The 14,408-nt window shown below is 29.5% G+C and overlaps 1 protein-coding gene across 1 annotated transcript; it reads left to right on the top strand.

Annotated features, from left to right (window-relative positions):
- Positions 12,621-14,087, top strand: LOC109362871. The gene is made up of 2 exons (XM_019608941.1): positions 12,621-13,442; positions 13,813-14,087. Exons 1-2 carry the CDS (start codon positions 12,744-12,746, stop codon positions 13,966-13,968), a joined length of 855 nt encoding a protein of 284 aa, XP_019464486.1. The 5' UTR covers positions 12,621-12,743; the 3' UTR covers positions 13,969-14,087.

The raw sequence follows: 14,408 nt of genomic DNA, 5'->3' as shown, positions 1-14,408 counted from the left end.
ATAAGTTTATCATCCTCAATTATTGTTGGCTCTGCTAAAAAATATATAAATGAATAGTAGATAATGTTACTTATTATGTATATATTATTGACAATACATAAATATTACACTCATTAAATATTAACTTTGTTTTATGGAAAAAATATCATCTTTTGTATCATAATCGTATCTAAGTAAATTTATCATCTTCAATTATTATTGGCCCTGCTAAAAATATTAAATAAATAGTAGATAATGTACTTATTATATATATATTTATATTGACAATATATATTATATTCATTAAACATTAACTTTGTTTTATGGAAATAATATCATTTTTGTATCTTAATCATGTTTCAGTCTGATTAAAAGTAATCATATATTTAAATAAAAATTATAAAAACAGAAAATATATTTTTTATATTATTTAATAAGATTTGATGTAGCCAACTTTTGGAAGTGTTGTTCTAGATTTATGTCCTTAAAATTTCACATTTCACAGAGCAGAATCTCAGGCACGTGTTGAAATTATTTATGATCATAAAAGCAGTTCATAGTAATGAACATGTGATATCTGCTTTTACCTTTGAAGTCTGTGTTGACTCTATGGTTGTATTTTATTTTTAGGTAATGAATGAAGTGAGGTAAACCTTCTAACAGCAACAAAAAGTGAATACCAACGGGACATTGACTCAAGTGATACATGTTTGAGTCTTCTTAAGTAAGAATTCGGGTTTGAGTCTTGTGAATGAAAAAAATGCCCGTTAAGAGAGTTAACCCTACATACATGTGGATATTTCCGACTCGGACAAGATTGCATCCAGTGCGATGATACATACTGGGAAACCAAAAATAAAATCAAGTTTCCCAATTCAATTCTCTGCCAACACTTTGAGACCTTCAACAATTTTCTTGGGCAGTGGGAACAAGCCTATTTCTGGTGCCGAGTGAGTAATAAAATAAACTTCAATAACTTCTTATTTTTATGAACATACATTTTTTTGGGAAAGATTAGATGATTTGAAATTTAAATGGTATTGGATGAAAATAACAACTTAGATTTTGAATTTTGATTTATACTAAAATTAAAATCTAAATCGTCCACCGTTTTATCTAATAACTCAAATTTCTTAAAGCCACTAAATAATTACTAGTAAAGTCACCCAATTCATTCCAACATTTCCTAAATACACAATCGTGGGATCATGCATATTAGATGAGAGTTATTTTATCTTTACATTAAGTCTGGAATTCAATGTGAGGAGAGTAAAAAAAACTGACAGATTTCATAACTTAAGTATTATATTGAGTTTGTTACGTTATTCAATATGTAACTCATAATATTGTCGTCCCGTTTAAGGACTGATATCCACAACTTTCACTCTTGATTGACATTAGCTTTTTTTTGGTGACTTCACTCACCTATTCACTAATATACTTTAATCTGACATATAAATAAAAATTTTAGTAACACAATTCTAAATGAAAGAGACCATTTATTAGGAGGTATATAGAAGAGTCTAGCCCAAAAAACTAAGAATGTAAAATCTATACATAGTCAGATAGTCAGTGTAAAGATTTATACACAGACACTATATCATCCACTATTCATTTAGATTACTTTTTCTGAAAAGTCAACAATTTTTAAATACCAATAACGGATGATGCAATAACAGTGTATAAAACTCATACACTATTAGTGCATTCATTATTTTCTAAAAAATTAATCTTAGGTGGAGAAACATAATATCACATTTAGTTTACTATGTTACCTAATATTGGACTTCTAGCCATAGTTATTAAAACCGTATCGTACTGGCCGGTTCAACCGGAAAACCGGTGAACCGGACCTCTAACCGGTACGGTACAGGTGTTGAACCGGCCAAATATCAAAACCGGTCAAAACCGGTGAACCGGCCGGTATTTTACTAAACCGGCCGGTTTATACACATATTTTTTTTAAAAAAAAAAACTTAAAAACTTAAAAATTCATTACAAGATGACACATCTTTCCAACCATTCTTCAACCCTTCAAGGCACATACTTCCAAGACATACTTAGATTACACATTTTGGTTCCTAACGTGACATTTGTGTAATCTTGGAGTATTGTCTGAAGATAAGATTTAGTAGAAAAGTATAATATTCATATGAGACAACTTTGATTCATTGGTGTTAAATGTTAAAACTCCAAATTTATTTGTTTTGTAGAATGAGTTGTGAACTTATGTCATTTATTTATATTTTGCGGTTGTTAAGTGATACTTTTGGTTTGATATATGTTTTTTAATTTAGACTTTGAATTTGTTAAAGACTTAAAGTTGTTTATTTATGTGAATTTTGAGTACATTATAAATATTGATTATAAATTTGAGCTACCTATTTGGAATTTTTTTTGTTATAGGTTTATATATATATAAATATAAGTAGGTATGTCCGGTTTAACCGACATGCGGTTTAATTACTGAACCACTGTACCACTATACCAGTACCCTGACCGGTTTGATAACCGGTACGGTTTTAACAACACTGCTTCTAGCCATCATATCCTTTTAATTATTTTCTAAAAGTTCATGTCTCATGTTGTGCACTAATTAGTATTTGTCAACAAATCAAAAATAATACATCATTTTAATTTTATTTTATTAAATTAATATATTAATTTCATATGTCTTAATATAAATGAAATGAGACAAGAATAAGGACACGAAGTTAGGAAAGGTAATATCATTATATGGAATCCTAAACCATCCTTGCTTGATCAATAGCACCATATACTTAGTAGACACAGTGCAGTGTGAACCTATGAACAATGAAGCTAGCACATATAATATATCGTTGAAAATTCATTCCTCATTCAAACTCTTAAATATAGAACAATTCACAACCTGATAGTTATATAATTCTCTCATCACTATTATTCTGTGTATTGAATTGATCATACCTCATGTTCAGAATATCTAGGAATGAAATAAATAATAACAGTAAATATGAAAAGCTTGTCAACTTGTCTCAAGAATTAAGGAGGAGAAGAAGAGAGAGTAATGGAGGGAAATCATTTTCATTGAAGAAGAGATTATGTTACATTTGATACACAAGTCTATACATATACACTAGTTTTTTTGTACACCAACACATTACCCCTACCATATAGATAATGAACTAATCTTTTATAATGTGCGTGTCCAATGCCTTGTTGGTACATGCATACTAGCTGGAGCTGAAAAATAACTCGGAAAAATTCCTCAACTTCTAGAAGGAAATTGAAGTAACTAAATACCACTACAATAGAAGAATGATGATTAGCTGTTCTTATCTATGTACATGTCCAATAAAAAAATAACATTTAAAAATTATAAAAATAAAAACTATTATTTTTATATTATTTATTAAAATTTCATTGCATAATGCAAAACAAGTGATTCGGTCCATAAGTCATCGCTCATAAAATGCCCATAAATTAAAAGTTGAAACAAACGTATTTGTTTATATCTATTATCTACTTGACAATTTTTTATATCATATTTATTTTTAAAATGGGCTAGCAAACTATCAATAAAAATTAATAAATAATAATATAAAATTAAAAGGAAAATTTTATAAGCTAAATAAAAATAAATTGAAGATAAAAAAGAAATAAAGTTTGATCTGAAATATAAAAATCAACAAACCAAATAGGCGTTAAGTAATAAATAATCTGAGTTTTGTTAGAAGACATTAAATTAATCAAAATGTCAACTTTGTTCAACATTGATGTTAGAAGAAGTCTTAACAAATAAACATATTTGATAAATAAGATAAATGAGCAAAATTTGTATGAACTGTTTTGCCCCACAAACTTTTTTGAATCTATAAGATCCGAAAAAATACTCAAATACAATAAGACATTATATTTCATATACATGATTCTCGTGGATGAATTTTACCTTGACAAAATTCATTGAATCTCATGGAGCAACTAATGCTATTCAGTTTATATTATATATTATAATAATTATATATATTTATACTTCAATGTTTTTATATCTATACTATATATAAAGGAAAAACATGATATAATTATCACCATATATAATGTATTTTTTGCTTTCCTATTTTGCCCTTAAGACTATTTAATTTCTACAAAGAAAATCATATAATCATATGTAACTATTATCAATATATTAGTACTCTCTCATCTTAATTTGACAATTAAAATAAAGACAAAAAAATATAATATAAAGTCTACTCAATAAAAATTATAATATAAAATATATTTAATATAAAAAATATTCTAATTCACCAAAATAAATATATAAAACTTAAATATTTGATACTAAAAAATAAAATTCTGAGTTAATCTGTCGCTACACTAGTTATAATAACAATAAAAATATTAAGCATAAATCAAAACCATGGTTCTGTGCAACGCACGCTACATATCCTACTTTTTCCTTAATTGAAGGTATATAGATATTTGGAAATATGATTCTCAAATTAGAGTTTAAAATTTATGCATAGATAGTATAAAGTATTTTATATTGTTGATATATCATTCTCCATTGATTTATAATAATTTTGTTTGAAAGTTAATATTAATTAAAATATGAATGTGGAGATTCGCTAATAATGTAAAAAACATTTACATGAGTATATACATATTAAATCATTCACATTAAATTATGATTGAAGTGGTTTGCATATATACAGGGTCTGACTCATAATCTTTTGTATTGAAGTGTAGTCTTGAATAACTTAAGCAATACGGTTTGTATTACTTTTCCTGCATCCGTTGTAAGAACATTCGTACACGAGTCAGTTTCAGAATTTTAAATCCATTTATAAATTGAATGAAATTGTTGCACCTATTTTAATTACATACCAATCATTTAGTTTGGTTCCTTTAAACAATGACATTTGTTTATTCTAATTGAGAGGCACTACCCAATTAAGTAATTGAAAGAGATACAAAAATATGTGGGTTAAGTATGTCAACACAGTAGTTTATTTAATGTTTTTAATTGTAAAAGGTTTATTTAATGCTCTTATAATATGTTGTTAGATGCTTGAGCTATTAAATGCTAGAGCGTTGGATTATTGGATGGCCTATTTTTTGAGATATATACATATTTTAATATATAAAAAGTTTATATAATACATATTTTTTGAGTCCAACAACTAATATAATAAATTCAATGTGATACTTAATTTTGAGGTGACAATGTTAAAAATCTCATATTATTAGGTAATATAGCAAACACAATACGTTACTTAACATTTAAAATCTTTCACCTAATAGACTAATCTTTTGAGTTGAACTTTATCTATGTTTAATTCATAACATTTTGAATTTGAGTTTTTTCTCTTCTAATGTTGGTGTATAATAACTGTTAACAAATTAGTTGAAGACGAATTTTATGGAAAAAGTAATATTTACCATTATTCAAATATAAGATAGTTGTTTAAAAATGGTAGGAGTAATGAATAAGAGATCTTCTTGATGAACAAGAAGGAATGAGAAAATATTATTGAATTGAAAATGAGTTACAAGGAATAAGAGAATCATCATTTATATATTACAATGTCTAACTAATAATTAACTAGTTAATCGATTAATTAAACTCTTAATCGATTAACAAAAACAATAATACAACTAACAAACTGAAATCGACTAACAACTTTAACATTCCCCTCAAGCTGGAATGTGTCAAGCATTCCAAGCTTGAAATGATTATGATAAACATCACACGTACTCTAAAACTTCCTCTTGCTGGTGAGCGAATCTTCGTCTCCCAGTCTTGAAATCTGAACGTGAAGTGATATTGACGCTTAACCACCATTTGACATAATCAATTTCATCCAACACTTAACCATCTTTTTGACAGAAGCAAACCAATCATAACGGATGTATTGTTATCGTAGCTTGCAACAATTCTAAATGACACGAAATAATACTTATTGGCTGAGTCACAACCAGATCGCTCTCTTTAAGACGTTTCGTGACACTGCAAAAAATGCGCAACAAGATTATGAACACGCCGTCCCCAGGATAAAACAGTTCAGATCTCTGTTATCGAATTCTTAATGCACTGTAAGAACCGATCTCAAATACACTCACCACAATATGACTACTAGTGCCAATTCTCGAAATATCCACAATATGACTACTAGTGTCAATCTCAAAATACCCACAGTATGGGTATATGTGTTAATTCTTTTCCTACAATACTGACTACCTGTGTCAGTTCTCGAAATGTCCATAATATGACTACGTGTGTCAATTCTTTTCCCTTAACACGACTACCAATGTCAGTTCTCAAAATTCCCACAATATGTTTACTTGTGCCATTTCTTAGTGCCACGAAAAGAAAGGGGAAGAAGTTTGCCGGAAATGCATCAACAAAAAATATGATGGAGAAAGAAAAAGTTGAATGAAAACGCATTCAACTTGGGGCAAATTATAATGAGGGGAGAATACCTCTATTTATAACTTGAGATTTTTTCCAAATTCCTGGTCTCTCCAGTGTGGAACTTGGGAGTTGTTTTCTTTCAAAACTCTTACGTATGGGACTTGAAAGTTTTTTAGATTTCACACCCACAATCAAGTTCCAACAATCCCCCACTTGAAATTAAAAAACGATTTCCGAGAATATTTGCGATCTCAATAAGATTGTGCATAAACAAAGGTGTCATGCGACTTGAACCTTTGCATGGTGAGTAAGATCCAGATTTTAGTAAAGTGACTCGTAGTCTTGAACTCTATCTCTAGCATCAAACCACAGACAACCTTTTCAAATGTATATTCTGTAAAGCCTGTGCGTTAAAGGCCCTGTACATCTATCCCAGTATAGTGAACGCTCTAGAAATTTATGCCCCAAAATTTCATAGGAAGCGGCCCCCACTTCCACATTCACATAGGTGAGTCTATCAAGAGTACTCCTATAGCCTAGGTACTCCACTCCAATTGGAGTATAGATCTCATTAAGAGTTTTAACTCATCCTTACATATGCTACAGGAATCATGCTTCTTATAATTTTATAGCATGTTCATTCTCATATCACTTCACAACTTGTTATTACCCATTGAACCTATTTATTGGGATCTTCAGTCAGTTAGGTCGGGTTACCATCATGAGTGATCCTCGTTCTATTGGCAATAGTCTCGTACTCTTAGAAGTATTATGGACTTTCTCTCTACCTAGTCCTTTCATCAAAGGATCTGTTAAGTTATTCTTCAATGTGTACATGATCCACTCTAAGAGCTCATGTAGAGAGTAATCTCTAATGATATTATGCTTACGACAAATTTGTCGTTTCTTACTGTTATAAAAGTTGTTCTCAATTTTTTTTGCAATAACTATGGTACTATCACAATGGATCAACACAACTGGTATATGTTTTCCCATAGATGAATCTCTGCAAGCAAGCTTCTCAACCAATTGTTTCTTCACTAGTTGTTGCTAGTGCTATAATCTCAACTTCCATAGTGGATTGAGCTAAAATAGTCTATTTCTTTTTAGACTCTAGATAGTCCATCTCATCATTTATGCATTCTCACCACAAATCAACATCCAAATAAGTCAAAAATTCTTGGAGAGTTGATGAATTATCCTCCAATATATACCATATAGTCAGATCTATACTTTCTAATAATTATTGTTATCTTACTTCTTCTATGTTCTATTTCAAACCTTTCATTTTCTATCATTATCACTAATCACAAGTACGTGACTAGTTGATGTGCCCCCACTATTCCTCAATTTAAAAAGGAATTTCTCTTCATTGAAGTCAACATTGCTAGACTCAATGTTTACTTTTGCGTTAAGGCCGTAAAACCTGTACGCCTTGTTGTTTACAACATACCGAACGGATATACATTCATAGGCTCTGTGAGTTTAACTCTCTAAGAGCATATATGAGAAATGATTTTATAAGCAATTATATGTATCTCATAAGACTCGGACTCTACTGATTTATTATCAGTCATTTGATACTTGAGGTAGTGGGAACATCATATATGTTTTTTTAACTTCCTCATTATCATATTTCTTTATTTTTCAAGTGCATACCAAATTAATTTGGCAGCCATATATGAGTTATAGTAATTATAGAGATCATCTAACAACTCATTCATAATGAAATTCATAAAAGTAATCATTTTCATTCGAGAGAGCTATATTAATAGTTAGTTTATCATTTTCCTTTTTTTTTCCAGCTTTCCCCAACAATATTAGGACATTGATTTTCAAAACGTGTGCAACTTTTCTTATAGTGAAGAAAACTTTCATCTTATGTTGCTAACATTAAAAATTTGTCCCATCAAACTGAAATGATTTGTTCAGTTCATAGTTGTTCGGTCCACTAATATTATCTACGAATGTCGTTACAGTAGAATCATCTTAAAATTGTTGTTACCGTAGCTTGCAACAATTCTAAATGACGCGAAATAATACTTATTGGTTGAGTCACGACCAGGTCGCTCTCTTTAAGACGTTTCGTGACACTGCTAAAAATGTGCAAGCAAATTATCAACACGTCGTCTCCAGGATAAAACAGTTCAGATCTATGTTATCGAATTCTTACTGCACTGTAAGAACCGATCTCGAATACACCTACCACAATATGAACTAGTGTCAATTCTCGAAATATCCACAATATGACTACTAGTATCAATCTCAAAATACCAATAATATGGGTATATGTGCTAATTCTTTTCCCAATACTGACTACATGTGTCAGTTCTCGAAATCCCCATAATATGGCTACATGTGCCAATTCTTTCCTCTTAACACTGACTACCAATGTCAGTTCTCAAAATTCCTACAATATGGCTACCTGTGCCATTTCTTAGTGCCACGGAAACAAAAAGGGGAGAAGTTTGTCGGAAATGCATCGACAAAAAATATGAGGGAGAAAGAAAAAGTTGAATGAAAACGCATTCAACTTAGGACAAATTATAATGAGGGGAGAATACCTCTATTTATAACTTGAGATTTTTTCCAAATTCCTGGTCTCTCCAATGTGAAACTTGGGAGTTGTTTTCTTTCAAAACTCTTCTATATGGGACTTGAAAGTTTTTTAGATTTCACACCCACAATCAAGTTCCAATAGGATGAAAGAGAGAAATGAGATGAACATTAATCTTGATTCTTATATGTTCCCTCAATGGGGAAAAAAATTACACACTATAATGTTGTGTTTTAATGAGAAAGAGGGGTAAAGAAACTAGAGTATAAAGAAATGAGAAATGGGACAATTGGGGTTTAAAAGGATGAAGAATAAGAAAAGAAAGTAATATCTTCATTGATTGAAAAAGAGTTGATTAAATGCATGAGTATTGTCATTAGCAAGATCAAGAAAGTCCTCCATTTCTTGAACATTGAGATCCTCCTCGCAATTGAGAGGACTGCTTCTATATAAAACCCTTCAGCCAGATCAACCTTGATGGCTCGTAGTTCTTCATTGGTTTCATGAGCAACCACTCTAATTTTGTCTTCTTTATTTGATATGCAAGGCAAAATGACAGCAAGAATGACCGCATGATATGGAACAAGCTGCTCTCCACCAAGATTGACAAACTTGTTTATCCATGTGATTGTTGTTAAACTAAAGAGTCGACTTTCTTCCACACCTGACATAACCTCAAATGATTCTTTTGAAGCTCGTGGGTGCCTACTTTTGCTACTTCCAAGTTCATAAGAGAGATTCTTATGGCTTAAAGCATCATCAATCACCACCATCCCTGGTGTAAAGGGGTTCACCAAGATGATTCTTTGTTAAATATTGGAAAGATATGAGGATAAGCAAAAGCTATTAGAACAATAATTATTACTCTTATATCATGTTTAAAATGGTATGAGTCATGGATAAGAGAGATCTTCTTGATGAACAAGAAGAAATGAGAAAATATTATTGAAAAGAAGTTACAAGAAATAAGGAATCACTATTTATATACTACAATATCTAACTAATAACTAACTAGTTAATCGACTAATTAAATTCTTAATCGATTAAAGAAAACAATATTACAACTAACAAACTGAAATTGACTAACAACTTTAACAATAGTTACTTTGGGTGTAAAGGTTTTCTCCACTTCCATTTTTACTGCAATTTACTAATGGAACACAAAAAATATAATTGTGTTCACTTCAATTAACTGTAAATTTCGTTATAGGATCTGAATTGGGCGATCATAAATGGTTTGGTTTTGCAACTTTCCTCTTTCTTTTTTTAAAATGTATTCCATGAGACGTTAGTTGCTCATAAATGCAAAAAAATGTAATATTTATGCACTATTAATGTAAAGATTTATACACAATCACTAAATCATTCTCAATTCATTTGTATTATTTTTTGAATAGTCAATGATAATTATATATGAGTGATATATAATGTAATGAGAATGTACAAAATTTATACACTATTGGTGCATATATTTTTTCTCAAAGAAAAAACACTAGTATTATGTAAATCATAAATATATGGGTAAATAAATTGAAACTCATAGCTGATTGTTAGTAACACATATAACAATTATGTAATGCGAAATACCATATATAACAATATAATTCACAATTAGTAATATACATAATGATTAATAACATAATTAAGAATACATACAATTCACAATTAGTAACGTATGTAACATTTTAGTAACATAAATAACAATTAATAACATATATAATTTTATCATATATAACAATTTATAGTATATATTAGTTCCAAATTCAATACCGCGAAAGTCATAAGATACCAAATCATTAAGTCATTGAAAAAATAACACATATATAATAATTTAGTAAGTAGTAATATATATATATAATAATAATAATAATAATAATAATAATAAAATTTATACAAAATTAATAATTAATGTCATAAAATTGGTTGAAAAATCAAATAACTCAGTTCAAACAATTTCTAAATTTTTATACCATAAAACAAACCAAGTTTAAACTGTTCCTTAAAAAACACAAATGAACTATGTTTTATAGTTTGGTCCCACCAGTTTCGTAATTTATACAGGAGATATTATACTCCTAATTTATTTATATTATTGCATGACATTGTATAAATCTTTATTTAAATATATTATGACCATTCTGCAGTATACTTTATTTGATCAATTTAATATAAATTTGTAGTGAATAAATGATACCTACCACTTAGTACACCTTAGCGGACTAGAAAAAGTGTTTACCCTCATTGAAAAGTGAAGATAACATTTTAGTTTTCAATTAATAACATCTTCATCACTATTGTGATTTCCCTGCTAAGGTTAGCAAATTATCATGCAGCATCCCATAATGGTGTTCATAAGAAAATCACAGTTCTATTCCTAAAGAATGGAATGAACAAGCCTACTCCAAGAATTAGTTTTAATGGGAATTGTTATGCTCTCCTAATAAATCATCCTAATATTGTTATAAAATGAGTTTAATATTTATGTATTATGAATGAATGTAAAGTTTTTTACAATGTCAATATATTATTTATATTAATTTGTATTAACTTTGTTTGAGATTTTAAGTTGATTAACTTACACTATCAATATATACGTATTAAATTAATATTCAATATAAAAACAAATGTTGAATTGTCAGAAAAATATCTATATTTGTTAGGATGAGGTAAATTTATTCATAAAAGTAAATGTGAAAAACCAAAATTTTATCAAGTGTAATATGTATTGGTTATCTATTTTTAACGGGTAAATATTAGTATTTTTGTTTTGGGTTTAACTCAAACTCACAACTTTCTTCACTTTCTTCCTTAAATATTTCAATATAACCATTAAATCACTTTATGACTATAAGTATTTATATATTATTATTATTGTAAAGATTGATATATAGATAATATATCATTTTTTTGTAATTTTTATTTAAAATTTAATAGTTATCAATAATACTTAAATATAAATGGATGATTAACGATATCATAAACATATAAAAGACTATATACATTTTTCTCAAACACCATGTTAATGGTTAATAATGTATTTGTCTAGTTGTGTAAGGTCTCACTAGATCCTCATGATGATAAAAATATTAATAGCTCAATTTCTATTAATATCATTTTTCCATTTTTGCCTTCATAAATGAGGATAACATTTAATTATATCACCGACCACATGTGTGTCACGGCCCACGAGACTACAAACACGATTACCATGATAATTTAATTGAACGGTTTTTATTTATTTTTACCGCGAAATTAAACATGATATATGCTATTATTATGCACACTCACAAATTATTTTAAAAAACAATAAGCTAAATTATATTTTTTTTAAATAATAAAATTTCACTATTTTTACCATCTATATAATTTCACTAGAAATAGGAATAGTACCTCCCAAACCTGGCCTAACATTTCCCATTCTCCTTCGTAAAGATCTAACACAATTCAGGTCAACGGTCAACATTTCCTTATTCCCAGAGCCAATCCCACGCTCTTCTTAGCGCGTGATAGAAACAAACAGAACACTTTAGATCCTTTAGTAGATCGATCTCACCACACATGTTCCCATCCACATGAACCAAAGTGACCACCACAACCATTTGCTTTCCACTTCTCCAAAAATGTTAAGAGTTCAATTTCTGATAAAAGTCAGAAAAGAATTAGTTCTTAGTTATAGATAGTACCAACTTCATCAAAATTCTAAATCTTTCTCCTTAAATAAACAAATTAAGAGAGAGAGAGAGATAATAGAAAGAAAACCATTCTAGCTTCTTTCTCCATTTTTCAGTGGCTTGGTTGTTCTTCCATTCCAATACCATGTCACAAAGAACTACCCTAAAGAAAAAGTTGAGTGCTTCAGAATCAAAACCTTCATCAACAGATTCTGATATGGTAAAGCACCCTTCAGATCTCACTCAACCCTATAAGCCTTCTTTCATTGTAAAACACTTGTCAAGTCTTAACTTGAGTAATAGTCACAAACACAAACATAAAGAACAACAACAATCTCAAACCAAACAAAAACAAAAACACCAACAGCCTCATCCTCTTGTTGTTGATACCCGTTTACAAGCCAGAGCCATGTCTACTTCTGCCATAGTTGAACCCTCCAAATATTCAACCCTCAAACCAAATCCTGAAAAGGAAAGAACTACTATCAAGAGAGGTTCTAGAGATAAACCAAAGAGTAAGGTTCAGGACTTGTTGAAGAATGAAAAAATGGATTTTCACAATAAAAAAATGGTTGAGGATGTTAAGAATGAAAAGTTACATGATGATGATGATGATGATGTTATTAAGAGAAGCTCAGTTTCTATGGCCCCAAGTGGGGTTAGAAGAATATCTTTTTCTGGGTCACAGGTTGATTTAAGAGATGCTTTTGCAATCAATGGGGTCAAAATGGTTTCAGCTGATATGCCACCATTTATGCAGATCCATGCTGTGGATTGTGCTAGAAAAGCTTTGGATAGTATGGAGAAGTTCACATCCAAGACCCTTGCATTGTCCCTAAAAAAGGTACACTTACTGAATGTTTCATATAGCTCAAGATTTATAATCGATTATGATTATTGGATTATAAGCTGAATTTATTTAACTTTGGTGAAAAAAGATTTCAAGATAATCTTTTTGCTGGATTAGTTTGTCTAGTGACCCTATGTTACAATTTGCAAATTATACTATCTGATTTTGATCGTTGATTCAGTGAGTATAATTCTAAGGATAAGAAATGCAATTACCGATATATGAATTTTGTATATTGTTACTATATTATCTACCATTCATATTTAATAATCAGTAAATGTTTTTTTTAACTTAAAAAAAAAGAGCCTTTATTGTGATTGATTGGTCAATGAATTTGGTTAATGGGGTGGTTGAAGTTTTGCAGGAATTTGATGGGGTGTATGGGCCAGCATGGCACTGCATTGTGGGGACTAGTTTTGGGTCTTTTGTGACACATTCAGTTGGAGGGTTTCTATATTTCTCAATGGATCAAAAATTGTACATCCTCTTGTTTAAGACTGCTGTACAAAAAGCAGATTGAAAATATTGAATTATGAAATAATTAGAAGAATTTTGATATGTAAATGGAAAGCTTAGAGTGGCAGAATCATTTGTACACTACTTGACTTCTGCTTCAAAAATGGATTACCCTTTTCTTTCATTACCTAAGTGGTCCTCAACATGTTAATGCATTGTAACTATTCGAGTTAATAGAAGAAATCAAATTTACATATTTGCTGCATACTTAGTTACTTACATTCCTCTATCTTTTTTTATTACCAAGATCAATTTTTTTGAAAGGACTAAAAGCAATTTTGATTGTGTGATTATTAGAATTTTTTTCAATACTTTTATCTAGTCATAACTAGACATTTTTTTTTATCTAATCAATATCAAGCGTGCGGGTATTTTATATATGGGAATGTTAACATCTGATTTCTATTTCACAACCATGGTCTAAATGTTGGGAATTTCTTATGA

Source organism: Lupinus angustifolius, chromosome LG01 (assembly GCF_001865875.1).
Source record: "Lupinus angustifolius cultivar Tanjil chromosome LG01, LupAngTanjil_v1.0, whole genome shotgun sequence".
Lineage (NCBI taxonomy): Eukaryota > Viridiplantae > Streptophyta > Magnoliopsida > Fabales > Fabaceae > Lupinus > Lupinus angustifolius.
The sequence above is the reverse complement of the archived record's forward strand: the minus strand, read 5'-3'. Positions and strand labels throughout refer to the sequence as shown.